Below are 27,874 nucleotides of genomic sequence, written 5' to 3'. Positions count from 1 at the left end.
CTTATGCGCTCTACCACCTTCTGTCTCATAAAATATTTCTTAATGTAAAACCTTAATGTAAACTTTAGAGATCCTTCACTTCTTTTAGAAATATTAGATACTCAATCAACATTTGAGTTCATCCGTATAAAGGCTCACATTATCACCCAAATTTCTTTCTAGTTTAAATTTTCTATATATGTGAAGCTGAAAAATTTAAAGACTACATTTCTCAGACTCCCTGTAGCTTGGGTTTTATAAATCTACCCTCTTACCAAACAAACCTATACCATCTGCTTTATATCTGAGGGTTCTTACATCTATGGATTGTCATTATTCACTAAACAAAGTATAGTAACCATTTACATAGTACTTACATTGTATTAGGTATTATAAGTAATCTAGGGATGACAAAGTGTATGTGAGGATGTGCATAAGTTATAAGAAAATAGTTATGTGTCACTTAAGAAATGTATCATTAGATGATTCCATTGCTGTGTTTTCACAGATTGTACTTACACACCTAGCCTATACAGCGTACATATATGGGATAGGCTGTCTGACCTAGATCTATGATGAACAAAATATCAAATCAAATCAAGCATAAAGAAAATAATGTAAGAGAAGTGATAAACATGAGATGTCTAAGACTGCTGCCAGTAAATACAGCATACTGCCTTATAGTTAAATTTTCTCTTTATAAGTAGGAATACACTCTAAACAACAATAAAACTTATAGTAAATATAAAAACCAGTAACTTAGTCATTTGTCACCAAATATTATACATTGCAAGTAATTGTATGTGCCCTAGTTTTATGTATGGGGCAGCATGGATGGTTTGTTTATACCAGCACCACCACAAACATGTACTATGTTGTGCTATAATGTTAGAGTGACTATTCCACCAATCAATAGGAATTTTTCAGATCCATTATAATCCTATGGACCATCACCATATATGTGATCTGTTTTTGACGGAGATGTCATTACGCAGGGCATGACTATACTATGCCATTTATATAAAGGGATTTGAGTATCCATGGATTTTGGTATGTACAGGGATCCTAGAACCAAACCCTTATAGACACCAAGGGAAGACTAAACTTGTTTGGTCAAAGTAAGTCCTATGAAATGGAAGCTATGCAGCTCTTCTGATCACCAGGGTGGCGGAGGCATTCAGCTCTTCTACAGAAATCATGATGGAATGTTCTTGTGTTTCTGCCCTAGCTTTGTGGGTACTGGACAGTTGACGGGGGCAGGGGGTACTTTCTCAGAATAGTGCTATATTATGTTTCTATCTCCTGACCAAGAAAATCTTGGTTTTCTTTTTCCCAGAAATTTTACAAACTATGTAAGAAACCCCTTACTAATTAAAATAGCAAGTAGATTGTTTTCTATAAAATCAGAATCCTGACCATATGGCTAATGATTAACAGGCATTCTCACCACTGATCTTGGTCACTCTTTTAGATATTTCTTTCTTTTCTGTCATTTTCTCTAGCTATTTGTCTTACAAGGAAAAAGGCTGAGATTTGTGAGAGATACTATCATCATATAATACTCTTATTTTCACAAATTGAATTTGCATATTATAATCATTGGCTCTTAGTTGTTTTTCTTTTCTTTTTTTAATAAACAGTAGTTTTATTTATTTATTTAAGGTGTCAATAGACCTTTCCTTTTATTTATTTGTATGCGGTGCTGAGATTTGAACCCAGTGCCTCACACATGCTAGGTAAGCGCTCTACCACTGAGCCACAACCCCAGCCCTGTTTTTCTTTTATACTACCTTCTTCAGTCTAAATTCTGATTTAGTATGCTTTTTAAAGGATGTATATTCCAATATTAATTCTTGGTTAAAATTTATGTAACAAAGAAAGAATAGGTATGTAGCAAAGAGATGACTGGGCATTTTATTCCTTCTAATTAAAATCATAATCTCAATAAATACCAAGCCAAAGAGAGAAGGGCTTAAAAAAAAAAATGTGGTGGTGATGGGGGAGGACTGTTTCCTAGGTATATAAGCAAGAGGAGTGAAGAAATAACACAATGCAAGAGAAGCTTGGTTGGGCACAGTGATGCATGTCTGTAATCCCACTAACTCAGAATGACTGAGGCAGGATGTGGGAAGCTGTTCTCACACGTGATTGAGTACCTCCCTGACTGAGTGTGAGGCGTTCCGGCCAGCTGTGTCAGAACTTATCCCCACCCTTTTTAGGTGCGAGAGCCCGTCCATGTGGGGGTGTGACTGACCATTGACCCCGAGACCAATCATTGACCTTGACCTTGGAATGCTGTCCCCCTTGACCTTCATTGGATGGAATTTTCCCCTGAATTTCTTGTTCCCCAATAAAATCCCACTCTCTGGCGTGCTCTTCCTCTCTCCTGCTGATCTCTTGTATAAACCTCGCTACCACACCAGGTGGCTCGAGGCAGGAGCCAGGAAGGGCTGTCTCTGAGCTGGGCAAGAAAAAGGTAAATTGAGTTTATGTGTCTTTACTTTGATCTCACTAGTTAACTTCTATGTTTAGGACCTCTAGTATGAAGCTAGCGTGCTGGTCGCGCGGCAGCAGGATTGCAAATTCAAGGCCAGCCTGGTTCTATAATAAGAACTCTGACCATATGGCTAATGATTAACAGGCAAGACCCTGTGTCAAAATAAAAAAATAAAAAGGGCTTAGGATGTAGAGCACCTCTGAGTTCAGGTTCAACCCCCAGTATTGTGGGCTGGGAGTGGTGGTGGTGGTCCTGACTTGTGTTGGCAGTAAGAAGAAATGAAGGAGAAAAACTCCAAGTACAGTTTGACAGGTTTGAATCCTAAAAAATAAAGCTGGGTCAACGAAAATTCCAGGCTCCCTGGTATGTCTGAGGAACCAGTTTCTAGCAGGAGAAAAGTATACAGAAAAGGAGACTAGGAGTAGCAAAGTATAAAGAAGCAATATTAAACCCCTTCCTATTTTGAGAAAGGAGAAGGGAATAGATAGTGTGCACAAGACAAAGAAGACTTGGGGATATAGATCAGAGGTAGAGCACTTGCCTAGTATGGGTTCAGTCCCAGCACTGAGAGGGTGGGGGAGGAAAAAGAAGCTCGAAAGATGTATACTTTGGAAACATCACCAATTCCACAATTTCACATCATCTACAATATGTGGATAGAGGGTAATTTGTACAAATGTATAAGATTTATGAACAGCTCAGGTTTTGCATATTGGGCTTTCATAACTTAAAGAAAAAATGTGGGTGCTTAAAAATCATTGGAAACCACTCATCTAAGCACACTGCTCCTATTTAGTACAGGAACACAGCTTATTGGTTACTTAGGGTAGATATGCATGTTTAAAGTTGTGATGTAAGATATACACTGTTTTATCTATTTGACAACTCTTTATGATTTTCCTTTGAAACCATGGAATCTGAAACAAGGAGTAGTGGTGAAAAGTATAGACTGCAGAGTGTCAGGGTTTGAATCCCATAAGCTCATGAGCAACTCAATCACCTAAGGAAAACTACTGCATCTGCAAAATGGAATAATAATATTTCTCTACATCAAAGAGTTGTTACTGAGTTAATGCATGCAAAGTGCCTAGAGGACCAGGAATGTGATAATCGCTACTAAATACTGCCTGCTAGTAATATCAGATTTGCATGTTTGACTCATTGTTTTCTCTCCCCCTCTTTTTAATTGGTGCATTATAGCTATACAGAATGTAACTTATGTCTAACTACTACTTATGATGTGGGATTTGTTGTTATATATTCTTATGTGCACACAATATAATCTGGCCAATATCATTCCCTAGTTATTTCCCCTTTCTGCATATATGATTCCACCAGTAAAGTCTTCATACTTCAGTTTTTACTGCCCAAGTCATTTTGGTATTTTTATTCTAAGAAAATTCTGGTTGAACAAAGAAGAATTTTTCTCATTGTAGGAATTTTACCTTCCAAGTTTTTGCCCTTCTCCGCTAAAAGCCTTGAATCTCAATCTAGGTTTTATGTATTCTTGATCCTGATGATCTTCCATATCCAAATTCACTTGGCCTCCATGAACCAGTCGCTGAAGCTCCAGAGGAATCTCTCTTTAAAAACAAACAAAAAATAAATAAATAAAAATAAAAAAGGAGTGGGGAGGAAGCTTTTAAGTTTTTCAAAACTTAACCTACATTGTTGAGATTATTGTTATCGATTATAAGCTACACTAAAAAACAACAGTTTTTAACTTATAAAAATTTCCATGATCAGTCCAAGTTGCTCTTTCTTATCTCACAGTTTCTTAGCTATTCTCAGCAAAGCAATGTTTTGGCTATCACTGTGACAACCAAATTTTTAAAATTGTAAGACAGCAGTTGATAGCTAAATTAGCATTAGAAAATTCCTATGAGGACAAATTGTTAATTTAAGTGTCTACTTCTAAGCTCCCTGAAGGAAGTTCTGAAAACTAATACAGGTGTTCCTGAATCACTAGGTGACTGGTGAGCACAGCTGTCATTCAGCATCAGGCGCAGGAGATGTGAGCTACAGGCAATGGGGGCACTTGTCTTACACAACAAAGACTTGTCTTGGGTTCCACAAATTTACCATGTGCCCCGACAGAGATTCACATGGATGACAACACTGTATTATGTCTCAGCTCCAAATCTACTTCTGTCCTACAAATAAAATCCACTTTTGAGGTGTTTCATTAATATATTTTGAAATTTCCAGGCATATCTACCACACAAACCAAGGGAAGATTGCATTTTGTTTTGTCTGGAACTTGATCAAGTCCTTGAATGCAATGTCACTTGTTGTAATTAAGCTGACGATTTCACATACCTCATTATTCTGTTTATACTTGTCACATTTAGAGAAGTGCTAGACTGCACAGAGGTATACACTAACTACTATACATGGCTGTAACTTATGTCTACTACTTATGGTGTGCTCATATTTGGGCATTTACAAACTGAAATACAAATTGTGATAAACTCTTTTCCTTAATTTCTTCAATATATTTTAGATAATATATCCATTTTTTAAAGAAATAATGTGTACAAGCAGAATATAAATGATCTATAAGTTCTTTTAAGATAATGAAGACAGTATTTAAAATACTATAAAAAGAAGATAATGAGTTTTTATAGTTAAGAACTACTAGCTGATATTCATTTTCTTCAAAGAGACTTTTCTAAAATTTTTCTTGATAATAATTTGTATTTGGTGATATGGTATGGTTCAAATTTAAAAATTTCTTAAATATAGCATTTGTCTGAAAATTAATCTACAAAGTTTATGGATTATTTTTTAGAAAAAATTAGTTTTTATCAATCTCATAATATCAAATCATTAATATGTCTTTTTACCATCTTGAAATTAGTATCAATTTCAACAGTAATACTAGTTCTCACTTAGCAGCTATACACTTCCCCCACCCAGCTCTTCCCAGTGACTGTAAGTTTTCGAGACCATAGAATTGACTTAAACTATTATACGTGAGTATTTGCTACCATCATATACTGCTGCTTAGGACAGCTACCCACCTTCTCAGTGAGTTCAATATACTGTTTATTGCATATCTTGCCTTTGTTTGGTATCCCGACAATATCTGTGCAGAATTTATTTCAAAACTTTTGCTAATTCATCTTCTCAAATGCCTTTCCGTCTTGGTCACTTCAACTCCAAAGAATTGAGTCACTTCAGCCACTCTTCCTGAACATGTTTCATCACCTGGAAAGGCTCCATCTACAATTTCTACAGAGTATAATCTACTCTGGTCCCTTACTGCTATTTAAATCTCCTAACTGAGAGTCAATCTTATGCATTTAGTTGTAGTTCTACACTACGAATGATGATGATAATAATCCCATTATCAGCTAGTGAAACCACAATGCAGAAGAGCTTTTATTATAGTAAAATCAATTTATTTCCCATCCTTTAGCAAGAAGGTCTGGTGAGTTACAATGTTCTTTGGATGGGTCAGAGCACTGTATGGTTTATTTCCACAAATTATAACTTCAAACTAACCTTTTGAAATCTTCTGCCAGTAGTAATGCCACTTTAAAAGCTTTCTAATATAAGGTGCTGAATTTCAGGCATACATGCAATGAGAGTCACCCTGTCAACAGTAAGCAGGACAGTGGCTTAGTAGATGGGCAGCTACGTGCTCATTAATACAATGACATATTACATTAAGATGTTTGTTCTTGGAGTTGAATCCACAGTTTCAATCAGATTTAAAATGGGGCTAATATCCAATGCCCCTTCCCCACAAAGAAAAAAATTAAGCATTTCCCCAGTAGTCAGTTATCGAATATATTCCAGTAGCCCTTTCTTAAAAACTAGTAATGCACTACTAAATGGTAGTCTGTTTAAAAAAATAAATAAAAATTAAAAAGTCCTATTCCAACTAACAAATAGAATATAAATAAAATATCTTACCCTCTCTTAACAGACTCCAAAAATTGAGCATTTGTTGGGTCACTGTAAGGTCTCAATTCGCCATCATCTAAACTGAAGCCATTACTCCACAGTTTAAGCAAAATTTGAACCTTTTAGACATAGAAATAAAAAGTTAAAAAACCCATCTCCATAGTTTTAAGTTTCAAATGTGATATCTCAAAATATATTACACCATTTATTTATTTAAATAGAGAGCCATTTGCACTATTCTTTATTCATAATTAAAAGACATGAAACCCTGTGTGTTTGCTTAGCAGATTTATTTTTAGCTTATCAAATTGACAAAGGTTGCAAATACTAAAGGTCCTGCAGGTGGATCCTGGACTTGAAGTACAATTACTCATGTGACACTGAGAAAACAAAAGCAACAAGACAGCATCCAGCTGGCATCCTGCTACTCCTACACTACTCTTCCACCTGTACCCAAACTCTTCTGTATTCCAGAGCTTAAATATTCAAGCCAAGAGGCAAGATTGAACTTCTAGTGACACCCCAAGGAACTATTAATGTTTAAAATGAAATTCTAACTCCAAAATTTCCAAAGGCAACAGAAACAATGAATGACTTTAGGTGTCCTATGTTTACAATCCAGCTCATTGTATTACTATTACAGAATATAATTTAAAATAATTATTATACATGTAAGTTAATTCTGACAGTGAATTACACATGCTTTCAACTAGTTATGAATCTCTATGTCCAGGCATGAATGAGATTAAAAAAACCTTAAAATTGAGACTGAAAACCACATATTGGTCCGTTTATTAAATGTTAATTAAAAAACAACAAAAGATATTAAGTTTAAATCTTAAAATAAATAGTACTGAAGGCAAACGCCTATACAGTTTCATTGTCACTATTGTACCTACATCTTGCAGCTGATTTTCTCCATATATATATTCAGACCGCTTACAAAAGGAATTACCCAATCTGTATCCTCCACCTGTAAATGACTAAAATACACAGAAAGTGAGTTAAAAATTTACCAAGACATATTAAGCTAAGTGTTATTATATTTGATATTTTAAAACTAGATAAATTATAGTTTACCAAATTGGTTCATACTTCTTAGGAAAATTTTATAGAGGTATAAAATTCTTCTATTATAGAAAAGTGTACTTAAGAAATTAAGGTCTGTCTCAAAAACATTAGTGTCTAAAACTAAGATATGCATTTATACACTGAAATGTATTTTCAAGTATAAACATGTGAAAACATTTTATGATGTCTTATAAGAGCTTTACAGAACAAAGAAACGATTTTATAAATAAGTATACACTACCTTGAAAAAAGGCTCCACACATTTATAAGTTTACGTAAGTATAAGAAGTTAGCTATGATTGTATTTTTTTGTAGTACTTACCACAAGGTCTTCTATTCCTGAAGTAGAAATAAGTTATGAAGTAAAATAGCATTCCTTTTAATCATCATTTATATCTTGAATGAGTCTTTAATGATTACATTGCTTTCTTTTCTATAAACTAAATCATATCAATTCCATATTTTTCTTCCAGAATTGGAGAACTGATATAAACTAAAATAACCTTAAGGCCTGATTGAAAGAGAATTTCAAGTGGTTGACAAACAATGAAGACAAAAATTTAGGTTTCATTTAGAATAGTGGTTCTCAACAATGAATACCAAAACTATCAGAAAAGCTTTTTCAAAACACATGTCTAGGTACAACTCAAATCTATTGAGCCTCAAAGTCATATGGTAGTTTAGAAAAAGTCCCCAGATAATTTTGACGGGAGGAATTATAGACTAAGAAATGCTGATTATAAAAATATATGCACAAAGACACTTGAAGTCTTCGAAATACCAATACTGTATCAGTTGATATAGTTATAAAAGCTGTTTAAAGCAATGCAATGGAAGGAAGAGAGCCCTTTTCAACAAACAATGCTAATGCAAGTGGACATCCTTATGGGGGAAAACATATGTATGTATGTATATATATTTAACCAGGGATTGAACCCAACCCAGGGGTACTTAACCACTGAGCCACATCCCCAATCATTTCTATTTTACATCTGAAGACAGGGTCTCTCTAAGTTGCTTTGGGCCTCACTAAGTTGCTAAGCTGACTCTGAACTTGGGATCCTCCTGTGTCAGCCTTCCAAGTCACTGGGATTACAGGCGGGTGCCACCTCGCCCATCTAGAAAACTGTATTTTGATATAAATCTCATGCCTTGTAAAAATTAATTTAAAATGGGCAATAGGTTTAAATATAAAATGTGAAACTATAGAACTTTTCTAGATAATAGGAAAAATCTTTATACCTAAAGGTAGATGAAAATTAGACATCAAAAGCATGATCCATAATAGAAAAAGATAAATTGGATTTTAAAATTCAAAACTTTTGCTTTGCAAAATAACCCATTAAGAGGAAGAAAATACAAATTCCAGTGTGGGGGAAAAAGTATTCGCAAACCATATGTGTGCCCAAGAATCCATATTGATTAAAATATATAAAGACTTCTCAAAACTGAACAGTAACAAAACAATTCAGTTAGAAAATGGGTGGAACAAGGCAAGATGAAGTGTGCCTGTAGTCCCAGCTACTCAGAAAAAAGAATTGCTGGAATCCAAAAGTTTGAGACTAGCCTGGCAATGTAGCAAGAGCCTGTCTTAAAACACAAAAAAACAACAAAAGAAAATAGGCAAAAGCCATAAAGAGACATTTCATTGAGAAAGATAACAAAGACAATGGCAAATAAGCACATGAAAAAGAAAATGCAAATTAAGCTAGAAACAGCCTCAACAGATGAATACTTAAAATGTGGTATATCCATACCACAGAATGCTACTCAGGAATAAAAGGGGACAAAGTACTGAAATATAAAATAACTCTGATGGAACTCAAGGGGATTATGCTGAATGATAAAGGATGCACCCCCAAAGTCATATATTATTCAATTTGTATCACATTCTGAATATTATAAAATTATGGAGATGGGAAATAGATTAGCAGTGGTCAGAGATTAGGGATGATAGGAGAGAAGGTGGTGGGTATAATTATTAAAAGGAACACCACGAAGAACTTTTATTGAATGTGTTAGTGACTGCACAAATCTATACAAGTGATAAAATGATATGGAACCACAGCAAATTCCTGGCTTTGATCTTACACTCTAATCATGCAAAATGGTATCACTGGCGAAAACTAGATGAAAGGTACATGCATATTCCTTTGAACCTATTTCCAAATTAAAAGGTAAAAAATTATGTAGAAATTTAAGAAACTGCCTCAATTTTCAGTCATTATTAGATTATAATCTCATAAAATGAAATATTTAAAACAAACGGTTATAAAAACAATGTTTGCACATAATATTAATGAAATCAGACACAGAAATAACACCAACCTTGGATTTGTCCTCACTTGAAGATCGTGTGGCTTCATTCAGAGGGATGGCCCCATGTTCCCGTGCCTCTTTGAAAAGTTCATTCACAATTTTCCCAGTTGATGGTCGAACAATATGTAAACCACTATATTCATGTTCACCTGAATAAAACCTTTAAATGGTATAGTTCATGAATAAAAATGTACAACAGACATAAGCTACTTCACAAGAAGCTACATATTTTCATGAAATAACTTTTATTTAAACGAGGCATTCTTGACTCCTGTGAAGTATTTAATTTTTAAAAAGAGATTAAGGAAAAGATCAAATAGGAGACAGTTCCTATATTTTCTTTTATTTTGTTAATTTGTTATTTTTAGATATACATGACAGCAGAGTGTAATTCTGACATATTATGCAAAAATGGAGTACAACCCATTCCAATTAGGATCCCCTTCCTATGGTTGTACATGATGTGGAGTTACACTGGTTGTGTACTCATATGTGAGCATAGGAAAGTTACGTCCAATTCATTCTACTGTCTTTCCTATTCCCATTCCCCTTCCCTTCCCTTCCCTTCATTCTCCTTTGTCTAATTCAATGAACTTCACCTCCCCACCCTCCCTTGTTAAGGGTTAGCATCCACAAATCAGAGAAAACATTAGGCCTTTGATTTTTGGGGACTGGCTTATTTCATTACATTCTCACTGAGTTTGCAGAGATTCTGACAGCAAGTTCCCCATGTAGCCTAGCAAATTATATACTTGCTTCCTCCCTCTGCTGTGTCTGCTAATCAAATGCACCTCTTTTCATAAATCAGGCTCTTTTGATGTGGTGAGGAAAAGCAGTTATCTACAATCAGAAGCTAGTCTTCCCCACCAAGGAATCCACACTTAGTAGCAACCTAGTCAGTGAAGAGATATCTAGATTTACACAATGTAAACATCTAATTCTATACAAAAAGGACTTATTCCTCAGAAATTTTTAGATTGAAAAGACCTACTCTATTATGATTTCCTGTGTTAAAAGTAAATAATTTGGATCATGTGCAGTTTTTTCCAGTGTATTTTCTATGCACTGACTAATTTCAGTGTATTTTCTGTGTAGCACTTATCCCCATCCAACTTTATAAATGCTCCTGGGGAAACACAAAAATTTCCTTTACCTAAGATTACTTCCAAGATTTTTTTCAATCAAGGGTGTCTCATTAAATATAACCACAGTATCCCCATCGAGACTTATAGTATAAGATGCCAATCAAAGTTCACATATTTAATTACTCATACCTTCCATTCCAGTTCTGAATTCACACTGAACTGACTCACAAAACAATACTATAATGGGATAGGAAGGGATTATCCCAGCACTGGAGACTAGGAATAGAGGTCACCTTCAAGATTTTTTTAAGAATTAGCAAATACAAAACTGAACAGGATAGAGGGAACAGCTGATCAACTCTCAGTCTACTGTAAGTCAAAGGAAAAAATCCAACTAGAAACAAGTAGACACTAGCAGAACCCCATTAACTGCTGTGGGTGAGGCAGACTTTCATCCCAACAATGCTAGGGAGAAGTACTAAGTTTATCCCAAGCAAGAGCCTATGGAAGCCTTCCTCTGTCGAGTGTCAATTCACACAGAAATACTCACAGGAGTAGTTCTAAGAACAAAAGAATCACAACTTCATGAACCTGGCACTTTTTAACAAACTAAAATTAATATGAATTGTATAAGAGTATACTCTCCTTTGCTAGTCTCTTTAATTCTCAATAATTACCCAAATACTTAAGTTATATCACTAGGGCTCATAGTTCCTACGCAACTCATTTATTGGCTTTCCAGGATGTCCATCATATGGCTATATCCATGACTGGCTTCATAATTTCTTGGGTCCAGTACAAAATAAAAATATAGGTCCCTTATTAAAAAATTATTAAGGCTCTCAAAACAGTAAAGCATTAAATGAAGCACAGGGCTCTAAATGTGGGGCCCTGTGTGAGAGCGAGCACAGGTCATACACTCATGAAGAACTTAACCAACATTTTTTTTTTTTTAATATTCAACCTTATTTTTGACTCATGTAAATATTGGTTCCTATCTCTCCTGTTATTCTGATTATATTCTCCTCTATGCCTGGAATTTTGTTCCTTGTCTTCTTTACTTGCCTAGACTCTAATAATCTTTATTATTTATTTACTTTAGGTACTAGAGATTGAACTCAGGGACATTCAACCACTGAGCCACATCCCCAGGCCTATTTTGTATTTTATTTAGAGACAGGGTCTCGCTGAGTTGCTTAGTGCCTTGCTTTTGCTGAGGCTGGCTTTGAACTCATGATCCAGCTGCTTCATCCTCCCCAATTGCTGGGATTATAGGAATACACCACCAAACCTAGCTAGAGTCTAATAATCTTTTAAGGTACAATGGTGTACTAGGCACTTTATACAATTTATCTCATTTAATTCTGAAAACAATACCAGAATACAACTTTGTAGAGGACAGTTAAATTTTATGTGTGATATGTAGATTTTTGTGGGTGAATATGTTAAGGTAGGTGTTGGACTGTATTTTGAAGGTTTTTCTGTGGATTATGTACCTTCTCTTATAAACTAAAAACAAAAATATTATGTCTAAAATTTCAGACAATGAAAATCTATTAGTTTAAAATGACAAGGAACATATAACCGTCTGGATTTCTAACAGTGTTCAAGGAGGTAGACACAGAAGCAATATTTTCTACACTAAATAAACAATAGAAATACAATGACACTGGGCAAATGGTGATACTGAATGTGAAAGCTTATATTTCAGTGTTAGAAAAATATCACTTAGAAAAAAGATTGCCAATAATTTGCTATACACTGTATCTTAGGTGACTAAAAATAGTGTAATAAGTCTCACCTTTTAAGGGAGTTTATCCTTTTAATACATAAAAATTCTAGAGATAAAATCTGAGGTACAAAATCCTTAAAAACCTCATTATTGGTTGGAGGTGTAGCTCAGTGGCAGAGTGCATGCTTACCATAAGGGTTCAATCCCTAGCACCAAAACCAAACCAAAACAAAATACATTATCTAACTATTAACAACAACAACATGTCAGCAAAAAAAAAAAAAAAGTAAAACCACTGATATCTTAAGGATTGAAATATCTTAAGGATTATACAAGGATAGCAAGAAAATTAGTAATACTTTTATCTTTTATTATAAAAACTCAAATTTTGGATTTGCTACACCAAGAGTAAATTAAGTCATTCAAAATATATTCAAACTGGGGAAGCAAAAACCAAATATTTAATAATTAAAACTTAGGCATACAAAAATATATTCAGTACTTTTAAAACTTGGGAGAATGCATATATTAAGGAAGCAATAAAAATTATGTTGTTTATACGTATATACGTATATGTAACAAATAAGAATTAAATGATAGGATAGGATATTCAAACCATGCCAAGATACCAACCTGCTGATTACAAAAGAAAAACTGTACCTTACAATGGAGTGATGTGGTGGTCAGCACCTTAACCAAGTGAACATATTCACCAATAGTGGAAAAACTTGAAATTATATGGTTCCTGATGTAATATAATAAAAAGCAAACAGTATCACTTATCTAGTAGTCTTGACAAAAATGTTTTAACAAGAATCTAATCATGAGAAAACAATGATCTAGAAGGTGGAATATTTTATAAAACATTTGGTCTAGACTCTTTAAAAAGTCAACGTAATAAAGTTTAGATTATGTAGGCAAGCTAAAAACAAACAATAAAAAGGAAGGGAGAATGGTCAGGCTTCAAAGATTCAAAATAGGAATAATCAAAATCAGTATATGGTTCTTGGCTGGATCCTAATCCCAAGAAAAGGCTGTAAGAAGTATAAGAGTAAAGACAATATCTCATTGCATCACTGTTAATATTTTAAGGTATAATACGTTAGTAAGGTTACAAAGATGTGTGTGCTTAGAGGATGCAAGCTGAAGAACATAGCGGTAAAGTGCCATGATGCCTACAATTTCCTTTGAAATAGCTGAGTAAATCAAATGAGAGTGTGTGTGCACCACTATAATGTTTTAACATAGTAATGATTAGTGAATACATATGAATTATATACAGCATTCATTTGTTGAACTAACTTTTTGATTTTTTGTGGGTTTCAAATTCTTAATATAAAAAGTTGGTAGAGAAGTTACCAATATTGTTTTTATTTTTATTCAGGTCCAGAAAAACATGTCATTTTTAACTCCCGTACAAAAAGAATGTATAGGGACAAATAAGAAAAAGTGATTTCCAGTTAACTTTTTAACTTTTGATAAAATTACAGACTTTCTGAGAATAAGACATAATAACTAAATTCAAGTTTCTCCACAGGGATAAGATTTCTAGTACTGACAAGGTGTTAATGAAAATATTCATGGCAATAAAGTATAGTTGATTCTTATCTCTTAAGTCTCCACAGCTGGTTCTCTTTATAGTTCAGGGATTTTGGCAATAGCAAATACTATCCAGGAGGTAGTTTATTAGACAAAGCATGATACTACAGAAGTAGAGTTAGAAGTTATAGAGTCTTAAACGAACAACAAAAAGACAGACAGCTTCACGGATGGGCTTTAAGAAACAAATGAACCCTTAAAATCGGATGAAATCACACATTATTTTTGCTTTGGAAGGAAAGGGCCCACAGGTTTCATTGGATCCTCAATGAGTCCTATGACTCAAAAAAAAGGAACCATTGTGCCTAAGAAAAACAGCATTCAAGACATTATTTCATATGATGCCTATTTTACCAGGTATTTAAGGTAATTTTCTTTTAGCATTTTGACTATAAAAATTTTAGGAATAGTAATATTAATAGGAATAGTAATAATATTAATTTTAAGAAATCATAGTTTTAAAAAAAAAAACCCAAGACCATTTAAAATAATTTGGGATTACTAACTTTAAAAGGGCTATAGTTTTTTAAAACAAAGCTTACCGTTGAGGTGGTGTTCGTGGGCTCTTAAAGATGGTAGCTTTAGATCTATCAGACTTGGAAGATTTGCATTTCACTTCATCTTCATATAATTCTGCCAAGGCCAACTACACAATAACAGACTTGTTATAAAGCATAACACTGGAAATAAACTCTCCTATATTACTTATGGATAGAAATATTAACTTGAAATTGAGTGGGAAAGACTTAAAACGAAAAAATGAAGACTGTTGCTTCAAAAGATAAACCCTTCCAAAATATACTCATTGTGATTTAATAAAATTATTCAAAATTCTATTTATAAATGCAAAATGAAGTCATAGTAGTTGCTTATTTTCAATTACCAAGTTTCAAAATCCATATTAGGTAAGAATTCACTTAAAAATTCATATCTGCATAATTCTCCATAATTCTCCAATTCTTTTAATATATATATATTTTTTGAGGCAAAGACTTATTTAGGAAAGTAAGGCATACATATTCAAGGGAGAAAGTGGGCTATCTGGAGAGTGAGAAGCCTTAAGAATTCTTGAAAATGTTTCACATGAATATGGGCTTTTTTATCAGACCTCCTAAAATAAATTGAGGTATTTTCAAATTTCAAGCACATAAATTTTTTTCAAAAATACTGTTTAAAAGTCTACCAGATATAAAATTTCATCAAATTTAGCAAAATGAGTTTCTGAAAATGAAATAAGAAAATAAATTAAGTGTGTTTGTGTGTGTATATGGTTTATGTACCAGTTAGATAGCAATGTTACCAAATTATACATTATAGATATATATCTGGATATCTCCAAAATGAAATAAACAAACTATATTTGTTCTAGAAAAGGAATTCAAAAACAGTATTTCCAATATTTCAGTATTTTTTTTTTTCACTTTTGACATCTGGACAATAACTCAAAATTTTTCCTTAATGTCCTTTGTGGCTAGGCTATTCAATTACAACTAGCATAACCATAGTCCTTAGGATTTTTTGGTCAAAAACAAACAAAACTGATAAAGTGCTCCTTTTGGAAGCACAGAAATATGAAAAACATTTCCATGAATTAAATTCTTTCCTCAGTACAAAAAGAAGAGCCAACCTGTTGAAGATGGAAGTAGTAGACTTATAAATTATACGTAAAACACAAAAATGAAAGGCTCTACTTTTTCTAATTTTTTTAATCCCTACCCTACCCCCTCACAAGTACAACTATTTTCATACTTCTAACATGGAATTTTAGATTTCTAATTTAAATTATAAATTGCTTTGTAATCTTAAAGAACTGAAGTCAAATCTTAATTTAGGTGCTTACTGTGTAATTGTGGACAAATTACCTAAGCTCTTTTAGCCTTAGTTCTCAAATCTTTAAATGTCTATAAAAAATTTCATAAGGTACATAAAGCACAAAGCAAGTTGGTTCCACTCCTAAAAGATTATTATTTTAAAAATGTTTTGCACTGATTGTATCAATGATTCATTTTTCCCAAGATTTCTTCCAGTAGTGTTACCTATGTATCTGCTTATTGTCCTTTATTATCCCACCCTTAAAAAAACAAAGAGGTGGGAAAGGGGGAAAAAAACCTGTGAACAATGATGTGAATGTAAAGTTTTCAGCAATTTTACCTCCCTGAAATCTCTTCATTCAGAATGATGTTCTTTGGTAGATTTCCTACTTAGCTGATTATATTATTTCAGCTCTAAGAATTACTTTTATGTTATTCCTATTCCCACTGATGCCAAATGCTATCTGTATTTGGGCCTTCTCAAACAACCTATGTGAAAGCTTTTTTTTTTCTTAACTAAATATCTTTCTTTTCTAAATCCTCATAGTATATGTTATCTCCTTAACAATATTTATATGAAGTATCATGTTGTCATTACAGGTTAAGTATCTCTTAACTGAAAGGCTTGTAATAGAATGCTTTAGGCTTCAAAGGTCTAGATTTTGAAATAATTGCACAGAATCTACTGGTTGAGCATCCCTAGTCCAAAATTCTAAAACCTGAAATGCTCCAAAATCCAATACTCATGTGTTAAAACCATTAAGGATTTTGCAGCATTTTGGATTTTCTGATTAGGGATGCTCTCGATCTGTAATTGTGTACTTTTGTTCTTACATTTTAAGATTCCCAAGCTATTTCTAAGATAGTACTTATTTGGCACTTACCATCCACATTGAGTTTTGAAAGACTAACACATGAATCAGAGATACAGATTTAGATATATATATATATTTTTAATTGAGATTTTGCTATATTTCTTTTCCTTGTTTTCTGCTTTAAGAAAATCTGAATAAATGCTGCCAATCAAATAATATTTTCCTTCTGAAAAATAAATGAATAAATAAAATAATGCCTTTGCCTCCATGGAATGTGAAACATATTAACAAAATAAGAATACTGGGAAAATGATAACCACAGTAAGGAGTCTACCTGGCTGAAAGGTTTAGTTACTTATGACATATCATTAACTTAGAGATAAATAAATGATATTTAGAGGAAGTTGATGCCATGTTGTATCATATAACATAAATTCATTAGTAAATATTTTAAAAGCGTAATTTATATATTTGATATAGCAGATGACACCACAAAAACAAAATATTATTTTAAATTGATCAAAATTAATTGAAGTACTGTCAATACCAACATACTAACAATAAAATCTCAAAATTTAAGAAAAGGTTTCTATAATACAGAGAGAGTGCATCATGCTGGCACTCCAAAAGTTTTAGACTTTGGACCATTTGGGGGCTTAGATTTTTAGGTTAGGGATACTCAACTGGTAAAATCTATGCAAAAATTTCAAAATCTGAAAAAAATCCCAAATCTGAAAAACTTCTGGTCCCAAGATTTTAGGCTATGGAAATACTTAACCTGTACTAAGAATCTTTCCTTTAGAATTTGATATGTGAAAAACTTTAAAAACTGAAGCAAAACAAATTAAAAAATGGAAAAACAAAACTGAAGCAAAGTAACTAAAGACAATCAAGTATACAGCAAGAGATTAGCAATACTTATACTCTCAGCCTTATGGTGACAAGTACTACAGGATGTAATAAGGGTTTATTATCCAGAATAGCTACACCAATATCACTTGGGAATTTGTGAGAAATACATATACTCTAGTCCCACTCTATTTCTACTGAGTTAAAGCTGGGGCAAGGCCCAACCTGCTTTAACAAGTCTTCCTGGTGATGCACACTAAAGTTGAGAACCAATGTTACAGAATAATGATATACAACATGATTAGGATACTTGCAGCAAATTTAACACAGTATTAGACATTCTTAATCTTTCCTGACTTACAGTATTATCAAGATCATCCAAATTAATTCAAATCCAATTCCTTAATATTGGTTATCCCTAATCCACCCTCTACCCCAAATTCCAACCTCAATATGGAAGCAAAGGATTAAGAACAGAAAATTTTTCCTTTTGACTTTATTCTGGAGGAAAACTGCGACAGAAACAAACAATATCTTAATGAATTGTAAAGCCAAACCCTGTGTGTGGATGAACTGAAGGGCTCCAAAACACATAAAGATCTTGCAAACATTCAGAAATACTAGTAAGCAGCAGAGATGTTTTTAGACTTACTCTCATCACTAATAGTACTAGCCCAAACTTTCCCACAGAACATAATTATGAAGCCAGAATTAGACAGGCAATCAGTGTAGATAGGTAAATCCTGTCACGTTGGATCTAGGAGGCCAATTTTGAGTGAGTCTGGGAAGTTGGAGACTGTCCCCTGAGGGATGTTATCAAGAACCTGCCCTGCTCCAACCTGTTGCCAAGGTAACCTGTCCCATGAATTGGAGGGAAGTAAGAAGAATCTACTGAAAACTGCACTTAACTGGGTAGCCACTTACACAGGTCTAGATTAAACAAGACAATCCATAAGTAATCAATGTCCATGAAACCAGTTGGGAAGAACATTATCCAATTATTTTAACCTTTGTTAATATACTTTATTTCTTGATATAATCATCATTTTCATTATTTTTAAATTTCTTACAAGTTTTTTTATATTCTAATTAGATTCTAAGGGAAAGAATATCAATAAATACAGTATTTGATATACCAAATCACATTCATAAATTAATTACATTCCTACTGACCTACCTACCATAAAGCAGATAGGAGATGAAAAAAGAATCTTCCAATTTAGGGGAGAAATGAAGGTTCTCAAAATTAACATCAGAACATCTCAAATCATTAATAATCCACTGGATTAAGTATGTATGTAAGTAATCTGCCAAGTAGCAAGTGCTTACTGTGCACATAAAAAGAAGTGGGTTTAAATTAGAAAAGGGTCTGAGGTTATTTTAACTTTAATGGCACTAAACAATGATTACATAGTAAAAGGGCTGAGCCCAAGGATAATATAGGGATTTTTTGGAGTCCCTCCATCGGCATTACTTAATCCCCACAACCCACACCATCACTATCACACCTTCCATTTACAAATGATGACAATGAGGCTGAGAGAAGTTAAGACACTTCTCCTAAATTCACACAACTGTGAAGTGGCAGGACCAAAATGCAAACCAAAGTTGATCTAGCCACTAATCCATTTTCTCAACACCCCACACTGCCCTTAGTTCTATATTAGAAAAGATGAGGTAAATAGAAGCTGTGTGTTCCTTGCTTTTATTTACTACTGAAAAAACTACAGGCACTGGAACTATCATTGAGTTCATCTAACATTAAAATGATCTCTTCATTCTCCAAATTCTCTACCTTATGAACTACTTCTTTCAGTCCTCAATGATACATCATTAAATGTTATCCTATTTCTCCAAAAAAGTATGAAGGTTTCCAAAAGGTAGAAATGCCTTTTACACTTCTGTACTGTTAAAAAGGGATATTCCTCAGACCAACTAAATTTAGCAGAATTTACTTATTAGTAAAATAAAGCCAAGCAAAACAACTTATGAAGGGGAGATTCCCAAAACCAAAGCAGGTTAGGAAAACTCCAAGCAACAATGTGATCCTATAACATTTATAGAAAAATGGAAGGGAGGCACAGAAAACTTAATTAGCTACTGCTTGGTCAATCAACCATTAACAGCTTAACTAGTAAAGTGGGTACAGGGCCACATGTAACCAATCAAAGCTGAGTTATAGTTAAGTTCTGTTTTGTTTTCGTCTGTTGGGCCCAATCTAGATGCCCTACTTAAATTGGTAGCCTCCTACAATTTCATTTAATAACTTTCCACAGTATCCAGCACAGACTATGGGTTAGATGTCCTATTTATTTCTGCATTTCCCAAAGCTTAGCAGTAAGTTACATGGCAGGTGGTCAGCATGTTTGCTCAAAGAAGTAGAATCAAAGTGTGGCTATAAATACAACCTTATGTCAATGGTTGTGGATTCAATCACATTTATTTTTAGTGACAGCTCCTTAGATTTATTTGTTGAGTTTTATCAATGATTTTATAAGAGGGCAGAAAAAAGCCAAGCATTAGCCAAGTGATGTTAGAATCTGATAAACAATAAGATTTGGTGCACTGGTATTTAGCCAACTAAGTCAGTGTCCTATAACAATACAAAGTTTTTATTTCCCTCCCCATTTCTAAGTGCACTGTTTTAGAGACCACTCTTCACAACCACCTTATACGCATGTGTAGGATGAATTGCTTTAGTTAACCCTCCCCCCTTCCAAAAAAGGTACTTGATGGAAAGGAACTACTTTTACATTTAAATAATAAAGTTAGAAAGGGCAACTGAGACAAGAAAAAGTCAGCACCCATTATTACTTCCTAAGTGTCTGCGGATTTATCACCGTCCTTACTAATTCTTTCTCTCAAGTCTCAGGAAGGAAGCTCACCCGACGCCGCAAAATGCCCTTGCAAACTAACAGCTGCTTCGTGCATTGTACACGGGGTAAAAGGGGGACGAGGTGCGCCCGGGAGAGACTTGGGCATCTGTTTCCAAATCCACCACGGTGCAATGCACTTCCCTGAAGTGACCCCCAAGCAGGAGTCTCAATTCCATCCCTAGAGGGAGTCCAGAAAGGGCTCAGCCGGTCTAAAGCGGCCTCTGACCCACGCTCGCTCGCACTGTCACCGGCCCGGCCCCGCCCGCAACAGCACCCCTGGCCTCAGCAACTCGCGCACCTGTAAGTCCCGCGCGCTCGGGGGCCCTGGCTTAGAAGACCTCCTCTCCTGCTCCTCCGGCTCTGGAACACCACCCTCCGCCATTTTCCGCCGGCTCGCGGCGCCCGCCGCGGACGCGCTTCCTGCGACTTCCGGGGTAGTTGCTTAGCAACTGCGAGAAGGGGCGGAGCCGTGCCGTGAACTCCCGGGGACTGGGCGGAACGCAACGAAGCGCGCTTGCGACTTGGTTCCCGAGCGCTTGCGTCCGGCCGGCGCTTTCTCGCCTGTCAGTCTACTTTCCTTAATATTTTTCGGCTGCAGTCTGGAGTTCACTCTGCTGCACACTTGAAGGCGCTGTAGACTGCCCTAACGAGCAGCGATGACTTACCGGTTCCTAATTCAGCAAGGAAAACGTCCTTTGGATGTTTGATCAGGTGAACATTCGGCCTCACCTGCCTAGTGGTAGTCAAATTCTCTCCTCCCTGTCAAGGACTGAATAGCACATGGCCTTCACAGCATGGATTGGTATTGGGAGCAAAGAGCACCCTGAAAACTTAGAATCCAACTGGAGACCATTAATCCTTCTTTATTCAACTGGGATTTATTTAAACATCTGTCATATCCCGAGTACTTTTATGCATTCGCGATATGAAAGCAAAAAGAAATAGGCCCAGTCATTGTGAATCTCACAATCTAGTGGGCAAAAGAAACATGTAAACAGACAATAACATGTAATTTTTGGTGGAGTTTTGAGGAAGTGTTATAAGAGGAACGTGGGGTGGGTTTGAAGGGGGAATATTCTGTTGGTGTCTACTGTGCGCACTATGCAAATGTTGGAGCTCAGAAAAATATATCCTCCAAATATGCTGCTTTGGCGTGTTAATTCTTTTCAGCCAAAGGCACTTGAAAAAACAGCAGGTGCAAGAAGATCACTCTTAACCTTCCTTTCTCTTTCTGAAAGGAAGAAACAATCCTCATGTGAAAGATGCCTTCCCTGGAAAGAAGTCTTACCACCAGAGACAAGGAGTCAAGGCCCAGAGAAGTCTGTACAAACAGACCTTTTAAAACTAACCCACACCTTCCTAGTTCCTTTTCCAAAACTTCCACTCTTTGTTCAGTCTAGTATATAAACTCGGATGCTTATTCAGGTCTTCATTTTCCTTCATTTTCTTTGGTAGACACCCATGTACATGTAAAATTTTATTTAAAATTTGCACATTTTTCTCCTGTTAATCTCTTTTATATCAATTTAATTCTTAGGCCCAGCTAGAAACTCAAGAGAGAAATTTTTTTCTGCCCCAGAATGTATTCCATATGAAATCTCATTTATCTCTCTGTAAAATTAGTAATTACTATGTTATACCAAAGAAAACATATGTAATGACTAAATTCATCCTCTACTAAATGGAATACCAGATTCTAAACCTTGCATTTGTTGTTCCAATACTCTTTTTAATGCAAAATTTTGCACTAAAAATCCCTAACTCTATCTTTAACAAGAATTGAACAGTGCCATTTCAGCTGAGTCTTGAGGAGGACTTACTTCCAAGTAGAACTTGGACCAGAAAGGACCACAAGTAAAGGTAAGTACCAAGTCATAGATATTTGAACTATCATTATTTATGTCAGCAGCGTAATACAGGGTTGAAGTTTGGGAGAAATTACAAAAGATGGTTATGGGATAGTAGGGTAGAAACATATCTAGACAATCAATTTACATAGGCTTGAGCCAGATTCAGATGGAACATGTACTTTTAATAAGTGTTGAATGAATGAATGGATGAATGAAGGCAAGAGAGATCCATAACCCAAACTCAGATTTGACTATTTTCAAAGCTCATTTTCCATTCATGGAAGGTAAGGATAAATAACAGAGATCTTCAGGAGCGACCAGAAAGAAATACAAGCCTATCCATTTATAAACTATTTCCAACTCCAACTGAAATGGGACTCACATTTGTGTAATTTTACTTCTGCTAGATATCTCAGAGATCAAGATCAGAGGTCACTATAATAACAATGGCTTTGCTCTATCTTTTAAGAGATTTTCAGCTTGTTTTTTTAATATTTATATTTAATATTTATAGGACATAGAATATATAGTTGGTGTTTTTTATGGATTGTATGTTATTTTGTATAATCTGTAGAGCTTTCTGGGAAGGTGTTGCTTTTGTTTTATAGAGGAAATAATTGAGGACCAGGGAAACAGGCTGAGTTTTCTCATGTCACTCAACTATTAGGTGGCTAATAAGTTTTAAATTCAGGTCCACTGCATTGAAAAGTGCAAACTTTTCTTTTTATACCATCTTTCTGTCTCCTGGGAGCTGTTCTGTAGCTCCCAACACAGATGACTATCCCTTTCCTGAGATTTCCTCAGGATACTTCTCAACACCCTTTTTCAACCTACCTGATCATCCCTTTTGAACATTCTCTATGGTTTTATCTTCTGTTCACCCTCTAAATAATGTTCCCTAGGGTTCTGACTTTGGCCCTCTTTATGCTGTATATGCTTTTACTATTTATATTATCCTCTCTCGGATCTACTATCACAGAGTGAACAGTAAGTAGTAAATTTGCACTGTGTGTTTAAATAGTAGGTATGTTAATAATAGAAGTATTATACATTTTCATTATTCATAGTACACATGCTACAAAGTCACAGGAAACACTGAACTACTGAGTACAGGAACATTGTTGTTATGGGAAATACATGGTGAGGGTTCCTATGAGCTTCTGGTTACATTTTCAGCAGATCAATATATAACCACATTTAATATATACTGTTGATTCATTGACATTGAACACACAGCCAATAGCACTACAACTCATTCCAGAAGGAAGATAATCTAACACTCATTGTGCTTTCTCATTAAAGCATATACACATGGGAACTTTAGATAGCACTTCAGCACTCTACTTATGGGCCATTTAAAAAATATTTTATTAGTTGTTGATGGATCTTTGTTTATTTATATGTGGTGCTGAGAATCCAACCCAGTGCCTCACACATGCTAGGTAAGCACTGTACCACTGAGCCACAACCCCAGTCCCTTGTGGGCCATTTTGAATAGTAAAACCACCAAAGGAAAGCACAAAGATATTAAAAACATGGCACTAAATAGATTACTAAAAAAGACATTTGTTTCTAGTTTAACTAAGAGCTGAAGCAAAAAAGGCAGACCATCAGCTTCTTTGACCTCAGCTGGAAACATGTTCATTTGGTGACTCACAATTTTTGCTTCTCTGGGCATGTCTGTGAATGACCACAAAAGCACTGCAAATACTGATTGTGAATGACAGATTTTAAAAATGTTAGCAGTAGGCAAATTTGCTAATATCAAAACTGCAAATAATGTGGATTGACTGCATCTAGGATCCCCAAATCTATTTATCCAGTACCCAGTTGTTTATTCCAGATATATATTTTTAATTGTCTTTCCAACTGATATTTTCATTTGGATGTCTCAGAAACATTTCATTTAAAACCCAAACCTCTCTTTTTAAAACTGCTACTTTTTCATTCTATCATTTCTTTTATCATCATCTAACTTCAGCTAGAAACCAGAGCCATTTTTAAATCTGTTTTTTATTTAACCTCACAGTTAATAAATCTTTGGATTTCTTCACCAAAATATCTCCTGACTATGTCTTCTCCTTTTCATCCTTACCTCCATGGACAGAACCCACATTCTTACAGTTTCTCACCTAAGCTGTCACACTTGATTCACCACATGCCTCTGCCTCCACTCTGCCTTCCCTATTGATTCCAGCATGATGTCTCAAAAGCACAAAGATGACCATGTTGTTCCTCTGACCAAACCCCCACGACACAGAGGAAGATAAACACTAACTCCTTCTTATGGAATATAGAACTCTTCCTAATTTGTAGACTTTTAATTTTTCCAGCATCACCTCATTCTCTCCCCACGTACATTAGCTGTCTCTGGCCACTCATCACTTTTCATATATACCATGTCCTTTTGCCCCTCAAAATTCCTTGGCATGGAATTTTCTTACCCTCCTTTTACCCAATAAACACATTTTCATCCTGCAGGATCATTCATTTGAATGTGACTTTCCTATACAACTAGAGAACTCTGCACTTAGTACTTTCATGAAGGATTTTTTATTGTATTATTACCTGATGTCTCTAGACTATGACATCCTCTATCTCCAATGCTTGTTCTTAATAGAAACTTGATAATATGTCCTGATTATCTTCCATCCCCACCCCACAGTCACAAATGTGCTTATTTTCAATGCTTAATATATTTCTATTTGAATTTCATATGTAAATGGATTTTCTCCAATCCATTTGGTTATCTGTTTCCAACTTTAAAATTCACAGGATATAGGATGTAATTAATACACCTGAATTGCAGTAGAATTTCTCAGCAATGTGTTCACTGATTGTGGTGCCTAAGCAGGAATGAACTTCTCCTGGGTGGGTGAAATTACTCCTCTCCAAGCCTGAAAGAGCCAGAAAGAGCCCAAAGGGGACTTATAGTTGAATTAGAAAGGCTTGTTTTACTATTTTATTAAACATTCACTGTGTGAAATTTCAGTAAGTATGAAAACTTAAACCTTAATTGTAACAATTTTTATCAGTAACCTACCAAATTTTACCAATGCTACAGGGTATGAAAAACAAATATCTTTTTTCTCATCCTCTGAATCTAAGCGCATGCAAATAATACTTGTAAAATCTAAAGTTAAATTTGCTACCATAAAAAAGCACTATGGGAACAAAGAAGGTAAAATGAATTCAAGTTGAGGGGACTTGAGGTACCAGAAAGGGTGGCATCAGAACTAACCATTAAAGGACTGGGAGATTTTCAGCAGATGAAGATGATGCAAGGACCTACCAGACAGAGGGGACAGGGCACAGATTCAAAGGGGAGAATGTACAGGGCATGTTTGGAGAATGACGAGAAGAACTAAAGGTTCTAAGCAGTGAAATAAGAGGTCAGAAACAATCGAGAAGGATCATAAATGCAATGCTAAGGAGTTTGGCCTTTATTTCTAGAAACCATCGTGAAAAATCGAATATTTTTGTTGAGAAGATGATAATATCTGACCATATGTTAATAATGGATTAGATGGATTGGGAAAGTGTGAGACTGGAAGTCAGAGGGGCACCAGCAAAACATTCTGAGATATCTTCTAGGTGGAAGGTATGAGACTGAAAAATAGAAGTGGCAGAGGGTCTTATAATTTGGATATGAGTGACCTGCAAAAATGCATGTGTTGATGCAGGAATGTTTGAAAGTGAAATGATTGAACTGTGAGATCTGTAACCTAATCAGTTTATCCTAGTTTGAGTGGACTGACTGGGTGGTAACTGTAGGCAGGTGGGGCATGGCTAGGGGAGCAGGTCTTTGGGGGATTGCCCTGGTTGGGCTCATCTTCCCTGAGGCCCTTTTCTCTCTCTCTCTTTCTGACTTCTGGCCACATGAGGTGAACTACTTTCTTCTACCATGCTTTCCACCTCATATCAGACCCAGAGAAATACGGATCAGCTGACCATGGACTAAATCTCTGAAATCATGGGCCAAAATGAACTTTTCCTCCTCTAAGTTGTTCTTGTCAGGTATTTTGGTCACAGTGATGAAGAGCTGCCTAAAACAGTGGGGATGAAGGCGAGATGTGGATTCAGGGTTTCAGCTCAATTGGACCAGGTTTACTCCTGAATTATTGTATGTGAAGATATTTTTTGTCTTTGGCTCTATGAATGTTCTCTTTGAATCTCTAGTCTTTACATCTTGTTTTTACAATAATTAAGTCTGTCTATGTTGTTATCTACTTCTGATCTGTAGAGCTTTGGTTGATTAATAATGTTGCCTATACATTCCTGCATAATTTATCCCCTTGTACCATACTGTACCACTTCATTTAATTCATTAGTATACTTTTATCCTAATTTGCATAGAGGCCTATTAATTTCTTCTATTTATAATTTCAACTTAATATTAAGATTTTTTTCTATGTTTAGAGTGTAGATATTTAAGATAGCACTCTGGCCGTTTTCTTCCCCATAGAGAGACACCAGAGAAATTGAGATGGTTTCATTGTTTATGAATGAATAATTTTTTATAAGTTTCAACCAATGCATCCCAAATTTGTTTATTATTTTTGCTTCTGCTTAAATGAACAAAAGTAGTCTGTGGCCTTATAGTAGGTGTGTTTGAGTCAATTTGAATTTATTTAAATACTTTTCTTATAAGCTTTATTCTATGGTTATTGCTAAGAATTATAAATAATACAGAGAAAAATCTTAAAATTTCTGTAGTAGAGGAGGTTATCACTCTAACAATAATGGATTAAGCTTCAGAATACCAGGAAGTGTTATTTTCATTTTAAGGGGCCCAGAAAATCTTGATATTTTACTTGAACTTTGAAGTGTTTGGTGTTCATCCAAAAATTAAACAACTATTTCTAGGACAATTTGACTGAATATACTAGAATGTTTATTTTATATCTGATGTTTAGTAGTGTGGGAGATACCAGAAAGTAACATGCTAACTCCACTTTACTAGGTTTTCACTTGATGCAAATGATAGGTTCTAAAGACTCTTTATAATATGGCTATCAAGTTATCTAAGAAAAATCTGGGTCTATAGATGTTGCAGTATTGCTAACATTACTGATTATAATTGTGATGCATTATTATTCTATACTGACTATAATTGTGATACATATTATTCTACATTTAAGAAATGTAAAATAACAGTAAATTGTACTTGTGTTATATATAGTTATTAAATGAAACACTCCTTTCTTTCCCTTTCTCTCTCTCTCTCTCTCTCTCTCTCTCTCTCTCTCTCCTCTCTCTCTCTCTCTCTCTGCAAATTGTGTGAGAATAAAGTGCTTTACCTTTCAATCTGAGAGACCATTTATTTTGGGCTCCCAATTCTTCACAACTGCTTTCTCTAATCCCATTGTCATAAGGCTTAGTTCTGCTCCAGCTCTTGTGCAAATATTGAATCTGGCAGGTAGACTTTGTACCAGTCTCAGCCTTTAACTTTTAGTGAAGCTTGGAATGAAGACATCTC

The 27,874-nt window shown here is 34.9% G+C and overlaps 1 protein-coding gene across 3 annotated transcripts in view; it reads right to left on the bottom strand.

Moving 5' to 3' along the window:
- The window catches only part of Ubxn2b (UBX domain protein 2B), a 33,962-nt gene extending 12,990 nt beyond the window's left edge, over positions 1-20,972 (bottom strand). For 2 of the 3 annotated variants that reach the window (XM_046428558.2, XM_046428559.2), the window contains exons 1-6: positions 20,844-20,972; positions 14,737-14,840; positions 9,788-9,938; positions 7,288-7,371; positions 6,398-6,507; positions 3,922-4,059 (exon numbers count right to left, since the gene is read on the bottom strand). In XM_046428558.2, the coding sequence (XP_046284514.1) occupies positions 3,922-4,059; positions 6,398-6,507; positions 7,288-7,371; positions 9,788-9,938; positions 14,737-14,840; positions 20,844-20,927 (671 nt within the window). In that variant the 5' untranslated portion in view covers positions 20,928-20,972. Of the gene's footprint in view, positions 1-3,921; positions 4,060-5,983; positions 6,075-6,397; positions 6,508-7,287; positions 7,372-9,787; positions 9,939-14,736; positions 14,841-20,843 lie in introns of those variants that run through there. The other variant, XM_046428560.2, reaches the window with a different exon arrangement.
- Between the last annotated feature and the right edge of the window lie 6,902 nt (positions 20,973-27,874).

This window comes from Marmota monax, unplaced genomic scaffold, assembly GCF_021218885.2.
Source record: "Marmota monax isolate L192 unplaced genomic scaffold, Marmota_monax_Labrador192_F-V1.1 WCK01_AAM20220418_F8-fsc00044, whole genome shotgun sequence".
NCBI classification, from domain to species: domain Eukaryota; kingdom Metazoa; phylum Chordata; class Mammalia; order Rodentia; family Sciuridae; genus Marmota; species Marmota monax.
Note: the sequence above shows the minus strand (reverse complement) of the source record. Positions and strands in the feature narration are given on the sequence as shown.